Raw genomic sequence first — 20,651 nt, 5'->3', positions numbered from 1 at the left:
TAGTCATTCTAGCTACATCATTTGTCACCTTCATGTTCATCCATCTCTCTCTTAGGTTAATTTTTTCCTTGCTTTTTAGAGGAGTTCTTTATATATGCTGAATGCTTATGTGACATACCACTACACTTCTATTAGAATGGCTAAAATTAAAATGACTGACCCTACCAAGTGTTGTTGAAGACCTAGAAACAACTGGAATTTCCATATACTACTAGAAAGAATGTAAAATAGTAAAACCACTTCAGACAACAGTTTAGTGGTTTCTTAGAAAGTTAAAATACACCTACCATATGATCTAGCCATTCCATAACTTTGTATTTACCAAAGAGAAATGAAATCATATGTTCATACAAAGACTTGTGCATGAATGTGTATAGAAGCTTTACTTGTAATAGCAGAAACCTGGAAACAACTCAAATGTCTCTCAATAGGTGAATGGATAAACAAACTATGAAACGGAATACTGCTTAGCAATAAAAAGAAATGAACTATTGATATACACTACGACATGGATGGATCTCAAAATAATTACAATAAGTGAACGAAGACAGATCAAAAAAGAGAAGAGTATACATTATAGGATTCCATTTATATAAATCTAGAAGGTGCAAACTAATCAATAGTGACAGAATGTAGATCACTGGTTGCCTGGGGTGAAGAGCTGTACGGAAGGGTAAGAAGGAGAGATTACCAACGGACAGGAGGAAGCTTTTGGGGTAATGGACACGTTCATTATCTTGATTCTGCTGGTGGTTTCACAGGTGTATACAAATGTCAAACTTAAAAAATTGTGTAAATATGTTCAGTCTATTGTATGTCAACTTAGCAGATTGTACACTTTAAATATGTATAGTTTATTTTATGTCAATTATACCTCGATAAAGCTGTTCTTTAAAAAGTTCACAAGAATAATAGGACAAAAGAGAACCCTAACCATACTAGGCTTTTCTCTTCTAAACATTTTTTAAATGTAGGTCACAATTAGGGAAAATCTCTTAACCTACTCTTTACATCTTCCTAAAAACAAACAAAATATTATCTCAAATAAGTTAGAAATTGTTGGAGGGGAAGGGGGACATTCCAGACAAAATATTTTCTTGGAGAAATAATGGAGGGTAAGTGACTAAAGTGAGAGTCCAGGTCCTAAAAACACTGTGCTTCCTCCAGGAAATTCATATTTTTGCTGTTGCTGGTAGTAATTAGTATGTCAATAAGTAAAATTTTCCACCAGGCTCACTAACATGGCTAAGATTCTTGCCCCATTGATCAAGTCTGACCTAATGATAATATAGTAATACAACAGCACTAATGGGCTTGTATACTTTTTCTCCACTGATGGCACTGATCTTAAGCCATTATCATTCTTACGAAAGGTTGTAATCATTTCTCTTTCTCTAGCTAATTCCACTTTCATATCCTTCTACTCCTCAAACAGAATGAACCAGGAAATTCGTAAGTTCTATCTCACTAATGACCTGACCCATTAAGCTTCAACTTAGACCAAAAACGCAAGACACAAGTAACCTTAATGATTTCAGGAAGATGGTAATTGTCGAATATTTAAGCCCCCAAAGACAAAAGTATTTGAATACCTACCATCTCCAAAAAGATGTGTCACAAGCCTGGTAAGTGTTTGTTTAAGGTCAAACTCTACGAGCTTCATGGCCTCCATGGTATGTGTCTCTTGTTTATGGGCAGAGCGAGAACTTTGTTCAAAGAGCTGCAGGCTTTCTCCATTCTTTATGCCAGCAAACAACTGTAAACCAAGAGGAGTAATATAAATAAATAAAAACAGTATCCTAGCCAGTCTATATCAAAAAACATAATGTGGGAATAAAATCCATTAAATCATAGTCAATGAACATATGAAATTAACATTCATTTAGTGTCAACTTTGAACAAAGCACTATGCTACATGCAAAGGAGAATCTTTTCTAATCTTTGATAATCTCTCCATTTTACTTTTGCATTAATTTACAATCATTTCCTCACAAGAGACACTGTCCTCTATGCTGGTGGAAATAACAGTGAATCAGGCTTTCAGACTCTAAAATTATATTCCTGACCATCCCACTGTGTCCTTACAGCGTGACCTGAGATTAGGTAAGAAAGTACTGTCTAGGAATTAAATCCTGTAAAGTCCATGAAGGCGGGAAACATGCTGGACTTTGCTAATGCTCTATCTCCAAAGCCCAGGGCAGGGTCTGAAACATATTTCTCTCACTTACTATCCAGGTAAACTCCGGCAAGTGATATGGTAGGTAAGCCTCAGGTAATGATTTATAAAGTAGGAAGAATAATACTAACTTAAGAGACTTTGTAATAATTAAATAGAACAATGCATGAAAAGCACAGAGTACCTGGCACACTGCAATGGCTAAACAGACTGCCTTCATTAACACCACAATCATTATTATTAATCACAGCTATTATTACTCACAACCCGCTTTAACCACTAAAACAAAGTGTCCCTATCTTTAATAATAAAGCAGAGCTTTACACACTAGGAGATTGACTCAAGATGGAGCAGTGAGCAAATGAATCTATCATTCTTTGCACCTGAAGTTCCATGAAATACAAAATAAAAAATGCTGTTTTCTTTGTTTGTTTTGGTGAGGAAGATTTGCCCTGAGCTAACGTCTGTGCCAATCTTCCTCTATTTTATATGTGGGATGCCAGCATAGCACGGCTTGATGAGCAGTGTACAGGTCTGTACCCAGGATCCAAAGCCGCAAACCCCAGGCTGCCGGAGTGGGACACGCGAACTTAACCACTATACCACCAGGCCAGTCCCTAAAAGAATGTTTTAATAACAGAATGACTCAACTGCTGTTTCTAGTAGTGTTGGGCTGGGTAATTAGAGCCAAACCTCCTGATAAATCTACGAAAAAATACAAAAATTCTTAAAAGCACTGAAGAAGTAACATAATAGAGAGTAATTACTAAACAAAACTCCATAAGAAAGCACAGAGCCAAAAGAAAGCCCAGCACAAAGCCAGAGAGAAATACTGAGAATACTTCCCTATTCAGTGTATCTACTGGAAAACTAAACATTGGTTGTGACAGCTTCCCAGGCAAGTGAGGCAAAAGTGGAAACCTGCAGCACCTGACCAAGTTGGGATGTCAGATAAACAGCCCTAAAGGACTTATTCTCATGACCAGGATGAACACAAAAGTAAACCTGTTCCTGTATAGACCTGCAGCCAGGTGTCACATTACCTGGGCAACAGAGATAACCTCAGGCAGTGAAAATGGACTAAGTCAATCCCAGATGGGTAGTTCCTCTATGTGTCTAGCAAAATCAAACAAAAATCTTTTCAGAAAAAGATTCTACTATCTTAGGACTCAAATTATTCCTATGAAAGCTGAAGACGATGCAGCTGCTAACGTCTACATCTTTCAATATTTCCTCTAAAAATACATTAGAACAAACAAAACTATTAAACACCATACCCTCAGCATGAGATAGAGAGTGCCTAAGCTTCAAAATAAATAATAATTGTGTGGGGAGGAATAAAAGAAGGAAAAGAGAAAATTTAGGGTTCAACAAGATAAAACAAACCTAAAAAATTAGAGGATTTACAAAGCCATTCCCCACCAGCCACCAAAAAATTCCACTAAAGACATTGCACTTTGCTACACTAACAGAAAAGGGTACCAGAGAACTACAAAATCCTCTAAACAACCAAAAATCCACAAAAAACAGAAGAAAATTCTTTATAGAACTATAAAGAATTATTGCCAAAAAAAGAGAAAGAAAACCATTCAAAACAGTTCAACTGACGAAAATCTAACTCTCCTCCCAAAGAAAGAAAATCCAGAAACAGATGAAAAATGTAAGATAATGCTTGAAAACTAAATTAAATATGCTCAACCAAGCATTTGGGGATATAACCAATTGCTTGAGTAAGAAACTCAACCATTAGGGTTGGCCCCGTGGCCAAGTGGTTAAGTTCTCATGCTTCGCATCAGCGGCCCAGGGTTTCGCTGGTTCGGATCCTGGGAGTGGACATGGCACCCCTTGCCAAGCCATGCTGAGGTGGCATCCCACATGCTACAACTAGAAGGACCCACAACTAAAAATATACAACTATGTACAAGGGGACTTTGGGGAGAAAAAGGAAAAAAAATAAAATCTTTAAAAAAAAAAGAAACTCAAACATTAAGAACAAAAATGGTTGAAAAACAGAAAGAAATAAAAAGAAAACTGATTGAACTCAGGAAAGAAATAGAAGAAAAAAATCATCTCAGAACTACAAGTCTAAATTACAAAGTACACAAAGGATAATGAACTCAATGAAGATTTAATAAGAGGCATTGAAGAAAAGCAGGAAAACAACCAAGAAAAGGACAATGAGATAAAGAATCAGAGAGAAAATGGTGCAATTGGAAGACAAGCAAAGAAGGAATAACGTTTATATAACTGGAGTCCCTGAAAGAGGGAAAACAAAACAGTGGAACAGAACTAACAGGGACCAGACATAATGGGTACCTGAGAAAAGGAACCTGGAAGAACCAAATACAAGACATACTCTAGACAAACAGAAGACAGACAGACTTCAAAGACGAACAGAAAAAATTCTCAAGGCCTGTAGGCAAAAAGATCAAATGATAACTTAGCAGGGCAAAGCAATTAGACTAGCATCAGACTCTTCAAAAACAACAAAAGAAACAAGGCAACAACAGAGCCACACTTTCAAACAAGTCAATAAGAAAAAGTCTGGACCAAGAATTTTATATCCAGCAATGCTGGCCTTTGAGTATCAAGTCTACAGGAAAAGCTTTAAACAGACAAGAACACAGAGAATTTTACATTAATGAGCTCTTTTTGAAGAAGTCACCAAAGTATGAGCTTTATTCAAGCAAGAGATAACTGGGAAAATTCTGATGGAAAAAAAAATTGATGGATAACTAATTAACACAGAAAACTGTAGATTTGAGACTAAAACAGAGCTAGGGATTAAGTTGGAAGGTTAACATACAATTGTCCTATGTCATGACAAAGTAGAAATAAGGTAACAAAAAAGTGGAAGAAAAGAGAGTCAAAGTGGAAAGTGAATACACTCATTGGTTATTGCATACATAATAGGTAATAGTGAAAGGATATCTTTAAGACAAACTAGATAAGTTAAATAAGAAAAAGATGGAACAAGGGCATTTAGAGATGTATAAATACAAAAGTAACCATGAAAACAAAAATATAAACCTTGCTAAAGAAAACAAAAATTTAACTCAAGAGCAAAGAAAACATATCTTGTAGAGAAATAAATATAATAAATATAACATAACTACAAAATATTATGATAGCGTTGAGACCAAAAGTATCAGTCGTATCACTAAGTGTGAATGAGACTAACTTAACTCTTAAAAGAGAACCAACAGAGACAAAAACATTAAATCAGGCCACAAAGCATGATCCACCTAACTATATGCTGCATACAAGAGACATACATAAAATAATGTTAAAAATAAAGGAATGGACAGCATATAACAGGCAAAGGGAAACAATAAAACAATAAAAAAATCAAGCAAAGTAATCATGAAATCAGAAAAAGGAGAACTGAGGCAAACAAACACTAAACATGACAAAGAAGATCTTGTATTAATTCTAAAAGTTTCAAATGACAATGAATGCATACTACTTATAATATCTACACATCAAATAAGACAGTAATCACCTTTATTTAGAAGAAGGCATAGGAGATGAAAAGACACACTTAGACACATTAATAATAATAGGAGACTTTAATACAGCATTCTTAGTATAAGACAAAGTACACAAAATTAATTAAGACAGAAGGCACAAACAACACAATAAGAGGAAATCTTACATATATATATACAATATGTATGTGTGTATATATACATACACACATGTAAATATAAATATGTGTATATATACATATATATATATTTTGCTCCCCTGATGATATAAACTACGCTTTCTTCTCAAGAAAATAAAATGCCCTTTTTTCTCAAGTTCTTTTTTCTCAGAGAATATTCACAAAAATTGATCAGGTATCAGATCACAATAAAAATATAAGTACATTCTATAAAGAAGAAACAATAAACTATACTTTGACTAAAATATTATAAAACTAAAAATCATTAAGAAAAACAGAAGAGAACACAAAGACCCTTCTACCTGTAAAATTGAAAAGAAGAAAGAGAAGGAAAAACTTTCTGGTAACACCACAAGAGAGAGATAATATTCCTAATATAAAAGGAACTTTGAAAAGTTGACAAAGGGCCAAAACTCAATAGAAAAATGGGAAAAATAAAGGAACAGACAATTCACAAAAAAAGATACAAAAATGACCCTTAAACATATGAAAAGGTGTTCAAAAGAGAAATGCAAATTAAAACACTGACAGGAGCCGGCCCTGGTGGCCTAGAGGTTAACTTTGGTGCACTCTGCTTTGGTGGCCCAGGTTCGGTTCCCAGGCGTGGACCTACACCACTTGTCTGTCAGTGACCATGCTGTGGCAGCAGCTCACATGCAAAAAGAGGAAGATTGGCAGTGGATGTTAGCTCAGGGATAATCTTCCTCAAAAAAGCAAGAAACAGAATCCAGAGAGGTGAAGATCCAGAAAGGCCAAGACCACTTAGCCAATTAGTCATCAAGTGGGGACTAAAACACTCATTTCACCCCTGATTCCAGGGACCTCTCTAAGTGGCTGCCTCTCACTTAGCTCTGTTTGAGAGACATCAACTGTTGATAAAATTAAATTAGATTTCCATTAACTGCACACAATAGGCTGTGTCATTTTGTTTTTCCACTAGGATTTCTTGTATTTCTCTGACATTTTCTTAAGTGCCCTTGCACAAACCCAAAAGACCCAGAACACAAATGCCACCCCTACTGCACTGCTTACAGAAGCCAGGGCAAGTAGTTCACAAGTGAGAAAAGAACAGGTGAAAGAAATTAATTCTAATCAGGTTTAAGAATAAAAGTGGATTGCAAAGCCAATTAAATTTAAAATTTAGAAAGTCAAAAGACTTTCAAAATGGCCCAGATATTAAATGCACATTTAAAAAGAAAATAAAAAAGCAAATAGTCGGAAGAGTAATACATATCTATGCAAAATCCTATGAAGTAGCCAAGTGTAAAAGGGGCCTGGATGAAAGCACTATTTCAAGGAGTTATTTAAGACTGGTGTGTGGTTCCCAAAGCAGTCATTTTTCTATTCAGCTATTTAAAAATATCCATTGGTCATTGGTTTAATCTATATAGTCGGCCTCATATATTTATGCCAACTACTTACCAACCCTGACTCTCTCTGAGTTCCTGTGACAAACACCATGACCCTATAACAAACTCCGCTGCTGCTGCTTGCATTATTATTAGCTAACAGTTACTGATCATTTACTATATTTGCTACCTTATTGGGAGCTTACCTTACTTACTAAATGGTTTCATTTAATCCTCAAAATCCTTATTATTTCCCCATTTTTCATATAAGAAACCTGAGGCTTAGAGAAGTTAAGCAGATTGCCATTGTTACCCGGTTACGTGGTGCAGCCTGAATTCAAACCAAAATCTGACTCGTGACCTCATCTTCTAAACTTCACGGTTATTTCCATGACAGCTTATACATTATCATCTTTTGGCTTCAGTGTAAGAAAGATCTATAAAGTCAGATGGATGGGATTAAGAACTGGACATAAAACACGAACAGAGATGAGCAGCTGTGGTTTCACACAGTGATACTGCTTTAGGAATCTATACAAAATAGTGATTATCCTAATTAAATCATTATCATTGTACAAGGTCCAATAAAGCCCTCCAAAAATGATAATTAAGATTTGCCTTTCAAATGTATTAATATGTGCAACTGTATCAATGTGAACAGGTATTTGAGAACTGCTTTGAAACCAAAAGCGAGCTATAACGATGTTCTGCATCATTAACAGGAAGTCACTGTGTGCTAGAGGCCACATAGACTTCAAAGACAATGAGCATTGGGAGGCTGATATCCCTGTGACATCTATTATGACACCAGCGCTTGATGCAGGTGATCTCAGCCCTTTCCTCCTTATCTAAAGGAAATAAGAGAACCAAAGGAAAACAGCAGCAGAAATGTGGAAAAGAAATGCTTTAAGTTGAGCAAATAAATAATCCTCACACAAGTGAGAAAGCAGAAGAAATACTGCTCAAACCCAAAAGTGGTTCAGAAGAAACCTGCTAGAAAGGCAAGACATGGGTCTGTGATATTGCTGTTTTTATAAAGCTCTGAAAGATGACATATCATAGAAAATAATCAAAATAAAACCTTAACTCAAGTAGTCCCTGTGGTGGCTGGGGGCTCATAAAAGGCAAGGTCCTTCAAGGGTACCCAATAAGAATATTTTAAGCATGTGGGATGCACAAGAGTACGTGTTCATTGCATTTTAACTTAACCTTTAATGCTGATGAAATAATTCCACCCTTCCTGCTTGAGGGGTCTGGGCCCAGGCAACAGCTTTGGGGGGCTAGCCTAATCTCACCATGAAAGAAAAAATTAGGCTCACTTTCTGAATAACCTAAACAAACTAAGGAAGTACCAGAACAAGAAAACCATAGTAGCAGTGTCGAGACAACATTTAGAAAGGCAAATTAGAAACAGATAGAATGTTTTCAAGTTACAAAGCATTTCTGCATAATAACATTGAAATAAATACAATAAAGTCACTTCAACAGCATTTGAAATTTTAACCAGTTAGTAATCCAGTCATGCACTACTGTCACCAATTTAGTTAATTCTAAGTTCCCAAGTCAATCTTTGCCTGAGGTAATAGAGCAAAATTCTACAGCCCCATAGGACAGACCATAGCAGCATTCTTGCTCTGCACAGTATCAAATGCAAGGAACATGAGTAGTGAAAAAATAACCCAAGATAAAGTTAATGAAAAAATACTGCTGGGTGATACAGCCAAACAAAATAGTTTAAGTAGACAGGTTGAGTACAAGAAAGAAAATAGGAGATAACAATGAATTCAGGCTATGCAAATCAGTATTTAATAAAGAAGAGCAGGGAAGCGGAAGGAGCAGGGGAAGAAGAAAGAGGAGGAGGAGATGAAGGAGGAGGTGGAGCTTCAAAATCTCATCAATAGCATCCATATGACATTTTGGTTGACTGATGTGCTGTGTCTTAGAATGAAGCTACTCCTACAGTCATAAAACATTTCTGCAAGTTAATATTTTAAAAATTGTTTAATTTAGCTGTATGACTCTATTAGAAAGGATCTGACTCAAAAGATTATCAGCATAATTAGATGGAAAAAAACTAAAAATAATAGTCTCTGAGTAACAAGTAAAGAGAATTTTTTGGCAGATGGGAGCAGAGGGGGTTTTGGGTTGGAATACTAACAGGGCTGGGAAGTAAAAATGCAAAGGTACCCATAGAATACAAGATAGTTGTCTGTAAGATAAAGCAGATTTCTTTTTGAAGAATTTTAAAATTTCTTGGTGCTGCAAAGTGGGTGCCAGAGAACTAAGTTCAACTTGGAGGAATGGCTCAGGACAACTCCCAAATGACAACAGAAAAAGGGACCTGGAGAGAACGGACAGACTAATTTAAAATTTTTCAGAATTATTTCACTGGAGATTACATGATACAAATGCTCTCCTCCTTTTTACCTACAAAAGTATCAAGAAATTCCCCATCGCTCATTAATGACTTTGTTCTGACTGACTCTACAGGAAGTAAAAGAGGTTCCTAGTTGTGTGTTATGCTCAGCAGCAAGTGAAAAACAGAGACTGAGCTAGTGAACACAGACATAATGTTACCAGAAGAGAATTTTTTATTCCAAATTGTATAGCTTAAAAATTATAGGCCAGTATAAAATCAGTGCCATCTAGAGGCAAACAGGATAGGAAAGTGTGTTGTGTTATCACTGGTGATGGAGCACAATCTTTTCACCAAAAAAACCCACTCTTTTCATTATTTATCCCTCATGAATCCATTTTTGAAAGATTTTTACCTAACAAACTGCATTTACTAGGTAATGTACTTCTTAAATGAAAGACACACATAACTGACCCAGAGTCATATTGACTTGACAAAATCCCAGTTGATACTTATTTTTCTCTGACGCCTTTTTTCCCCCTCAGTTATATGATTCTCAAAGAGATAAAAAGTAGGGTTTAAGATAAGACAATCACAAAGACACACTAAGGGAAGCCGTTTAAATTATTGGTTCAACTCAAATTTCTGAAGTATCAATAAACAATTGCTCCTCCCACTGCCAAAGATTACTGAAAAGGCGACAGCAAGAAAGTCTGGAAATAAAGAATAAACATAAGTAGGGGCTGGTCTGGTGGTGCAGCAGTTAAGTTCACACACTCCACTTTGGCGGCCCAGGGTTCGCTGGTTTGGATCCCAGGTACGGACCTACGCACTGTTTATCAAGCCATGCTGTGGCAGGCGTCCCACATATAAAACGGGGGGAAGATGGGCACAGATGTTAGCTCAGGGCCAGTCTTCCTCAGCAAAAAGAGGAGGATTGGCAGCAGATGTTAGCTCAGGGCTAATCTTCCTCAAAAATAATGATAATAAAAATAAATAAATAAATATAAGTAATAATATATAAGAATTCATTCACTAATTGTGACAAATATACCATACTAATGTAAGATGTTGATAATGGGGGAACTAGTTGCGGGGTACACAGGAACTCTGTACTATCTTCACAACTTTCTGTAAACGTACAACTATTCCAAAATAAAACATTTATTAAAAAATTGAATGTAGGGACCATATAATCCTCTGATGAGGTCAGCAAGCTAAAGAGAGACTAAAGCCCAAAGAGCAGCATCTCAAACTCTTTCTGTGAAAGAGACAGACTCCGTGATTTTTAACCCACTTGGGAGCAATGGCAAAGGGCTCTGTGTAACAGGTGTGACCTCAGAGCAAGGACCATCATCTCAGGACCTTGAAGAGCAGCTGCTTCCGGCATTTCTTCTTGACTGCTTGGTTAACTTACAACTGCCTCATAAGCATGTGCTGAATCAAGAACCAGATCTTGGAGAAGTATTAGCTGTTCTCTCCAATTAATTTCAGAGATTATCCTAACCATGTTTCTCACTGCTTAAAATGTCTATCCCACTTTCACTAGGAAAAATAAAAACTGGCTTTGCCTTCTTCCTGAGAAAAGAGAAGTCATCAGAAAAGAACCCCTCAACTTCCAGCCTCCTAGTCCCCTTAATAAACGCATTTGCCTTCACATTCATGCTTCAATCCCTCATGTCCACCTTAGTTTAAAAAAACACAAAGCGTGCCTTTCTGTGCTCAGGCTCTAGGCATTGCTAACTCCTCTCCCAGAGACTTGGATACTCCTCATCCCCTCATTTTCTGTGTCCTCAAACTTCTTACTTAGAAATCATCCCACATCTCCTATACCTTTCATCTCTCTTCTGACTCTGTCTCCTCAGTAAATGCGTTCAATTCTTCTCTATAAACAAACAGTCCACAAGATGAACAAAGCTCCCTCTAATCCCCTCTCCTGCTATAATGACTCTCTCGCCTCTTCACAGGTAAGCTGGTCACACTCTTTCTTGGTTTTCTTCACAGCTTCCTTTTCCTTCCTTTCCTGTCACTAACTGTTGTATTCCACAGGACTCATTTTTCAGCTTTGTATACTTCTTACTCTCCTCTAGATGAGGCAGCTAAACTCAAACCTGCAACTACATCTATACACTGATGGATCGTAAATCTCCATCTCCACCCTAGACTACTGTGCCAGGGCCCAGACACATATATGCATCTGCCAACTGGACACCCACATTTGCAAATCCTCCACCTAAACATATCCCAAACTCAACTAGCTCTCCTGACCCCCACCCCAAAACACACTTCTCCTGTGATCCCTAACTTTGGGAATGGTAATGAGAAAGCAGCCTAAGAGTTCTTTTCAACAGCTCTTCCCTTTCCCTCATTCCCCTACATGCAGCCACCAAATCCAGTAAATTCCACCTGCTTAACATCTCTCAAGTCCATCCTTTCATATCTGTCATCCCTGCCATTTCCTTCGTTTGGCCTGCATTGCTTCTCTCTTAGATGATTACAAATAATCTTCTACCTAGTCCCTTCATCTCCAATCTTGTCCTGTACTGCTCCAGTCCACAGGCTACCCTGCACGATCATTTTTCTAAAATGCCAATCTGATTATCACTCTTAAGTTTAAAGATATTAAAGACTCCTCATTCTTTTTAAACTAAAGCTCAAATTCCAAAAAGTAACAAACAAGGCCCTTCACGAAGCAGTTTATACTTCTCTCTCTAACTTCATTTCCCATCACTTCCCCATGCTCCAGCCACTCCACAATGCTGTATGTTCCAGGGATTCATCAGACTCATTTATCTTAATGCCTTCAAATCTGCTACTCCCACTACCTGCAACACAGCGCCCCTTCTCTGCCTGGATAACTTCAAATTTCTCTTTAAGATTCTTTGGTAAGCCTTCTACTATCACTCCGAGGGATAAAGATTTCCTTCTTCTGTAGCACGGCCATAACTCCTTTACTCTGCTTATTGTGTTGTGTAGAGTTTCTAGTTTATCTGTCTCTCTCATTAGGCTGTAAACAAAAGGAACAGCACTTAGTATCTTCTTTTACAAACTCCTGTTTAGGACGAGGTTCCTAAGAACACATGGCATCCAAACGCAAAGGCAAACTATATCCAATTCAGCTCAACCAAAACTTCTCACTCAGCAGATCACCTCTGAGGCCCAGGGACAAGCCAGTCACCTGGAGAGTCACAGACAAAGCCTGGAACTCTACTGAATATAGCCTCATATATTTGGCAGGCCCACTGCTTATTAATTCTTGGTATACAGACAGAGAAATAAGAAAGAATCACTTCTAAAAGTAAGCACGTTTACATATCTTACCATAGGAACTCCCAAGCCTTCATTTCCCCTGAATGCAGCAAGCAAATTCAATTATGTTATTCAAATCCAACTAAAGCATTTCAGCAAATATTAAGTATTCAAATCTCTTTGGAGGAAGGATTGGGATGTCTTAGTGAGATGACTAGACACACATAATAATGGGATAGCAGACTTATCCAAGTGGAGTTCAGCTACCAATTTCCACATTTTTTAATTTCTTTAAACAACTGGACCCTAGGTGAGATCCTCTCCTGCTCATTATTTGGGAAGACCTGTGTTTGAAAGGGCCCAGTTAAATACAACTCTGTCCTAGGGTCTCTGTGGGAAGGCTGTTCCTGTTTTAGCTAATTGATATTGAATCAGTTTTGTCATTCCCTGGATTTTCTGTAACACACCACATGCCAATTAATCAAGTTACAGAGATTAGCACAAGGGAGGCAATGCATTAACACTCTGCATTGCAAAAAGCAGACTTTATTTTCTCCCTGCTGCTTGTCTCATTTCCTCTCCTTGCCATGAGATTTTGTGCCAGTGGAGTAATGGGAAGAGACTTGAAACAGTCAATGTTCTGTGGTGAAAGATGCTACAAAAATACGTTGGTGGTTGTAAAGCAACTTCTGCCAGGCAGCTGAACAAAATATTGGCTGTCAAGGGTACTATACAAGACAAGAAGCTCAAGTTTCAAATGGACAAGTTCCAATGGTTTCAGTCTAAGCTTTCTTAGGAAACCCCTTACACTAGATCTTCATTTGCAGACTCAAACAGGTCCCTGCTGGACCACAAGGTCTTTCCAAATCTCTCTTCAGTGAAGCCTCCATGAGAGAAAACTAATATATCATAAAGGCCATTTACTTCCTCGCTTAGTAACAAAAACACATGTTCTTAGGAAGCCAGGATCAGGAAAATCCTTAGGACAGCAAGTGAGTGCCCATGCGACTCCACACAGCTGTTTGCCTGGACTGCGCTGAAGCTGCACTTCCTCTGCAGCAATGTCAGCGGAGCATCACTGGTGACCTCTGCCTCCTGCCACTCTCCAAAGAGATGGCCAAAGGCTTCTGGGTATTTTGGAAATCTGGTCAGTTGTTGTGCTTGCTTTTATTAACTGGCATATCATGGCAAGTATATTTTTCAGCACTTTTCTTCTCTTAGGAGTTCTTCTAGGGGTACCAATCAGAGAAGGAAGTAGACTAATATTCTGCCAAGCTCTAACCTATATAGAGAAAACATCATATGCTCAATCCATCAAAGCAAGGAAGTTACATGAAGCTGTATACAAATTCCATGAGAAATTAAATGTCTGGATGTATTGAGGTAAAAGGCAACAATGGCAACAACGAAAAACACCCCATCCTGGTGTGAACTGGCTCTTGTGACAACCACCAGGCAAAGGAGGAGAAAACGTCATCCATTCTGCTATTGACTAAAATTGTGATCTCTTGTCATCCTCTTCCTAGGCCATGATGACAGATAAAACAGAGAGAAAGAAACTGCACTTTCTTCTTCAGGTAGGCTAAACAGCTCATTCACGATCTCAGTAGGTGAAATATAACAGGACCAAGGCTCCACCTAAACTCTATCACCTATTCCAAAGGAAGATGACAGAAGACACTACTAATCAATCAACAGGAAAAAAAGTAGATCAGACCTAAAAAGGAGGACCCACGAGATAAATAATTCATGTTGATGACATACAGGTAGATCTATACTTAATCAACATGAAAAGGGTAGACATCTATTTTTAAGATAAATATAAGGGGATGGGTGGGGAGTTAACATTTGCTGAGTACCTCCCACTCATCAGGCATCATGCTAGGTTCTTTAACCACAACTAAGGAGTTGTTCTTTTTTTTTTTTTTAAGATTTTATTTTTTTCCGTTTTCTCCCCAAAGCCCCGCAGCACATAGTTGCATATTCTTCATTGTGGGTCCTTCTAGTTGTGGCATGTGGGACGCTGCCTCAGCGTGGCTTGATGAGCAGTGCCATGTCCGCGCCCAGGATTCAAACTGACGAAACAGCTGGGCCGCCTGCAGCGGAGCGCACGAACCTAACCACTCAGACACTGGGCCAGCCCCAAGGAGTTGTTCTTTTTAATGAAGGAAACTGAGGCTCAAAGCAGTTAAATAACTCTATCTAAGGTCATCAGAGAGTGAGTTGCAAAGCCAGGATTTGACTCCATCTCATCAGCTCAAAAGCTGGTGTTGTTTCCAGAATAACAAGCAATGCCACCAGAAACATTTTTCATATATGATGCCAACGCCCACAGATGGGCTGGCTCTAAGAGCCAACAACTCAAAAGTTCAAGTCCTTTATTCAATTCTGATGTGTGAAAAATGCATAATTCTAAACTTTTATATTTTTATGTATAAATAAAGGCTATTTACTAGTAACTGGCTAAGTAGTTTACTAAGAGTTTCTAAAACGTGGCATTCATAGAACAAAATTGAAGAGTTATTAATATTGACTGGGGACTCTCAATGTTTCACTACAAAGTCTAGCTACCCAACAACTGTGATGGTTAATTTTATGTGTCTGCTTAACTGGGCCACCGGCTGCCCAGATAGTTGGTTAATGTTATTTCTGAATGTGTCTCTGAGAGTGTTACTAGATGAGACTGACAGGTGAGTCAGTAGACTGAGTAAAGCAGGTTGCACTCCCTAATGTGAGTGGGCCATCCCATCTGTGGAAGATCTGAACAGAATAAAAAACTGAGTGGGAGAAAAATTCTTTCCCTCTGTCTGACTATCTTTGAGCTGGGACACCTGTCTTCTCTTGTCTTCAGGCTCAGATTTGGACTAGAACTTACACCATTGGCTCTCCTGCTTCTCAAGCCTTTAGAGTCAGACTGAAACTATACCACTGGCTCTCCTTAGTCTAGACTTCTCAGTCTCCACATAAGGAAGTAAGTCACTTCCTTATAATAAATCTCTTTATATAAATCATATACACACATACATACATACACACACACACACACACACACACACACACACACACATCCTGTTGGTTCTGTTTCTCTGGAGAATCTTGATTAATACAAACGGATAAGACAAAAAAGCTCCCAACAGCCCTGGAACACACATTTGGAAAGTTCCAACCACCACAATTCACAAGAAGGAAACTATCAGTACACCTTCAGTGCCATCTGAGGTTGGTTGCAGATTTCAAATACTGGTAGAGCTTTTTAACAATAAATCACTTTTAGTTGTATCATTTTGGATGAATTTATTGTGGGTTCCTTGATAAATGCTACAGCATATACTGATGCATGACAGAATCAACATCTAACAACTAGATTTTAAAATTATACTTAAGACAATGCAGTTCAAATAAGAATCATTTATACCACTATTGCCAAAGCAGATGGATACATATTCTACCTGGTTCCACAGCCAAATTTCGATGAAATGACACATGATTTCTATCACAGAGTTGTTTTTGCTCTGAAAAGGTGAAAGAGTTGGGGCAACTGAACTGAGGGGTTGTTCACCTTATCTAAGAGTCCATGTCCTAAAAATATTGAGAATTATCACCCTGGAGAAGGTAACCGAAATTCCATTTGAAAATCAGTCTCTTGCTTGGGATCCTACAGTGAGAAAGTTACTCTTCCCATTTGTCTAACGTAAATCCTTCTCAGTTTTGATTTAAGCCTAGGTCATAATCCTTAAGCAATACATAAAATGAATTATCTAAACCCCAATACATAACAGGCATCCAAGAGTCACCTTTTACTAGATGTGTGATAAGATCTGCTCCCCACAAGGTCCGTGCTACCCAATTCTGCACCTGAGTCTGATTTCAACGTAGCTCTCTCTGCCGTATGAGCTTTCTAAACATAGAATAACTATTTCTATTTCTTGGTTCTGGAATGACCACTACTCAGGAATATTCCCTGCCTTAGGACAGAGGCTCTCAGATTTAGGCAGAAATTGTTCCCTTAGCTTCCCCAAACACATTCAACTCACCCTCTTGTTGGTAGGCAGCCTCTGACTCTTAATTCTTGACTTCAAGCCCGATCCTCAAATCACCCCAGTAGCTAACTGGTCGTTCCCAAGTTAGGCGCATTTTCTGCCTTCCTAACAGCTAACTTAACCCTAACCTCTGCTGCTGTTTATGTATTCCATCCCCAAACATAATCCCAGCATGGCACTGTGATCCAAGAGAAGTATTATAAAGAAGCAGCAGACGTGGGAAGAGAGAAAATTGCTAAGAGAATAAAGAACAGCAGTTGTTTTCAATTTGCTACACACTTAGGTTGGGAATTACATACATGGAGACTGAACTATCTCCTTGACACTGACTTCTAATTGCGTAATCTAATACCCCCTTAAGCTATAATACAAAATCCTCTGTGTGTGTGTGTGTGTGTGTGTGTGTGTGTGTGTGTGTATTTGTGGAGAGTGTCCAAATCTCTCATCAGATTCTCAAATGGTAAAAGAAAAAAGTTAGAAATCATTGCCATGATGAAATGCTATCAATCGTTACATTATATAAAGTCTCTATATAGCTGAAAAATAGCATAGTGTTTAGATAATGTATCTAATTTAAGAAAATTCTATTTTATCTTTCAAATTCATTCATTTTAACAAGTTTATAATTTCATAGAGACCTACCCCAGGATGAGTCAGAAGGATGACATCAGACAGTAAATTTGAAGACAAAGCCTAGGAAAGAAGACACTTAAGGTACTTGTTAAAGGGCATATCAGTCAAACAGTGGGAGTGTCATCTTTTACATCTAAGAGTAGACTTGGGAATCTGAATGTACATTCAGTGAGATGTGAGTGTCACAGGGTGCTAGCCCGTTCTGAGGCTGGCTGGTAAAGAAAACTCCCTCTCATTACCTCCCCACCTGCACCTACCAAACTGAAAATGCAAAATTAAACCACTCCATCCGTACAAGTAACTTTCAGTAACGCACATCAAGCAAAGAAATGTGGTCTCTAGCAAGGTGCAAAGTCTACTGTGAAAGAGCATAACATCACTGTGAAAATATTTTTGCTACTTTCACACACCACTTCAGCGAGTACAAAAGATATTGTTACTGTAATCATGTGGATTCAGTGAAACCTAATGAGGCCCTCTTGGCCTCCAACAGCAAATGTAGAATGTAAATAGTAATAATTTTCTTGAGGTCTGGGAGGACTGAGATGTAGAAGATATTCATTTGCTTTTCTGTGGATGCTATACTGGTACAGGAGCACAAGTTTTTACCCTTCAAACCATCCTCTCTCCTTTATACAGTACATGTACTAAGAACCAATAACTAAAGAGCTTCCCTCTACCTAAATTACATACAGAAATTTTGAGTTAGGATCAAGAACAAATGTTTTTGCCTCCCTAATTGTGACTTTTCCTAGCAATTCATTGATTGGGTGAATAACAACCTATCTCCCTAAAGACTTCTAGATTCTCAGGAAAGGGAGTTAGCTGACTGTGCCAGTCATCAATTTATGGCCTCTCAGCCACCAATCAATCCTTCACTGACTGCTGTGTGAAAAGTGAGTTGGGCCCTTTAAACGTTTTTCCTTTGCAAGCTGGCACGGTGTTCCGCTCTGTCAGTAGTGGTCGCTGGAGAGGCATTACAAGGGATTCTTGCTTGATGGGTATGCCCTGCGGTGTAGGCAGCAGCACTCAGCTGCCCATGGGCTCCTGCATTGGCCAGCTGTTTCCCCCACTATCCATCAGAGGTAGTTTCATAGCAGAGCACTTCCTGCAAGACACCTCCCCTAAAATAGCCTACCCTGTGGTACCTCAGAAAGCAGATTCCCACCAAATTCCAGAGTATGGATATCCAGCAATTATATCACAATGAAATCGCTACTACCTCTGCCATTCAGTGGGCCACAGCAAGGGAAGTGCGGGAGGGACTCTTCCCTGGAGGCTCAGTGTCAGTCCTGGGGTAGGAGTTGCTCCTTTTATCTGTTAGTTCTGTGTTCTCTAGAGTTCTCTTTGCTTCTTACCAGCCAATCCTTCATTACCCCAATTCTCTGTGTTATACTTAAATAGCTCTAAGAATGCCCAACCAGAAAAGCTGACAGGTGAACTGCCACACAGTTAACTATGTTAGCTTCCATTTTTTGCAGAGTAGAAGTTGGCAGACCAGAATGAGGAAGACATCTGAGTGCCAAATTTACCAACTGCAATTCTGTGCAGGATCCTGGGTTAGAGACAGGAGGCAAAAGACTTAAGGAATTGACTAACTACTTGGAGATATCAGATGTACACAAACTAACAGATCAAGGCAGTTAAGTGCTGAAAGCTCAAAGAGGTCGTGGGCAATGATGCTACAAGTCGGTGATGGGGTCTTAGGCTAGGAGGCTATTAGTTTCCATCTTGTCTTAAGCAAGAACTAATTATTGCAAAAGCTCTGTGCCACAGAAAACAGAGACTGGTCTCTCTTTAAATGGTTCTCCAAATGCCACTTTGTCCTCCAATAATGAGATATTATTCAAATCCAATATATCGTGGACTCCTGGCTGTGACCAGTCACCTTTCACTTCACTGTCAAGAGATATACCTAAGTAAACACTTGGGTAGAGAAAAAGAATGTTAAAACAGAAAAGTAATTTCAATTTAAGTGTGTCTTGGAGACGGGGGAGTCAGTCCTAAAAGATTTTAAAGAGATTAGGGAAACCTGGTGACTATAATCTATGAAGGCCAAATAAAAATGCCTTTAATAAAGCCCCTCTGCATGAAGCTATTAAGGAAACCCAATAACCACAAGGTAAAGAATAAAATCCTGTCATTCACTGAAAGATAGAAAAGTGATTCGGGGCAGAAAGCAGGAATAAAGAGACTACCCTTGGCTCACCACAAGAGTAACAGTGGGGAAGCTCAGAAAAAGCAGCCCAAGAACAGGAGGGTTCTAATGAACCATCTGGAAAGTGGGAGAGAATATCAAAGGAAACAAAAATGAAATTTTCTAATGATAAATGTGAGTGGTTTTCTAACAAGGATGAACCACAAAGGATGCCATAGGGGTTGTTCAAAATGAAGGATATCCACTCAACTAGAATTGAATCATTATAGGCAAGGAGCACAATCTATGGAAGGAACCCCTTAATTACACTCCTACAGGAAGAAATGGTGAATGACAGTGACTATTTTTAAAAAGGGGAGGTGGGATGGGATGGGATAGGAACTTGACACAGACATCTTGATGTAGCAGTATTTCAGTAATCTGTTGTCGTCAAAATTATACCAAAAGCTAACTTCTCCATACCCCTTCACTCATCTCTTCCATAAAAACATTTGTTTCTATGTGAATATTCATGAGTTATATATTAATTATAAAATATATACAACTTTTCCATAATGTAACTGTATCTTCGTTTATCAAGACCTAAAGTTTTGTATTTCATAGACCAATAAAAATTTCAAAAGCTTCTATGGACTAAGGCAAAGGTTGCCAATGCTTTATTCTGCCAAGTACAGGCATATTTTAAAATACTATCACCATCACTTAATAAAAGAAAGAATATGTTAACACTCAAGAAACTAACAAGGAAATCATCTCAGGACAAAGGAAAGTCCTTAAAAGTGAGTAAGTAGGGGCCGGCCCCGTGACTGAGTGGTTAAGTGTGAGTGCTCTGCTTCGGTGGCCTGGGGTTCCACTGGTTTGGATCCTGGGCGTGGACATGGCACTGCTCATCAGGCCATGCTGAGGCAGCGCCCTACACAGCACAACTAGAAGGACCTGCAACTAGAATATACAACTATGTACTGGGGGACTTTGGAGAGAAGAAGAAGAAGAAGAAAAAAAAGGAAGATTGGCAACAGATGT

At 38.4% G+C, this 20,651-nt stretch overlaps 1 protein-coding gene across 50 annotated transcripts in view; it reads right to left on the bottom strand.

Annotated features, from left to right (window-relative positions):
- FARS2 (phenylalanyl-tRNA synthetase 2, mitochondrial) overlaps positions 1–20,651 on the bottom strand; it is a 466,357-nt gene that overhangs the window by 339,558 nt on the left and 106,148 nt on the right. For all 50 annotated transcript variants that reach the window (XR_011529896.1, XR_011529892.1, XR_011529891.1 and 47 more), the window contains one exon: positions 1,597–1,756. Coding sequence is in view for 44 of the 50 variants with exons in the window: in XM_070585028.1 (XP_070441129.1) it covers positions 1,597–1,756 (160 nt within the window). In the remaining 6 variants the exon portion in view is untranslated. The remainder of the gene's footprint in view (positions 1–1,596; positions 1,757–20,651) is intronic.

Source organism: Equus przewalskii, chromosome 19, assembly GCF_037783145.1.
Source record: "Equus przewalskii isolate Varuska chromosome 19, EquPr2, whole genome shotgun sequence".
Classification (NCBI taxonomy): domain Eukaryota; kingdom Metazoa; phylum Chordata; class Mammalia; order Perissodactyla; family Equidae; genus Equus; species Equus przewalskii.
The sequence above is the reverse complement of the archived record's forward strand: the minus strand, read 5'-3'. Positions and strand labels throughout refer to the sequence as shown.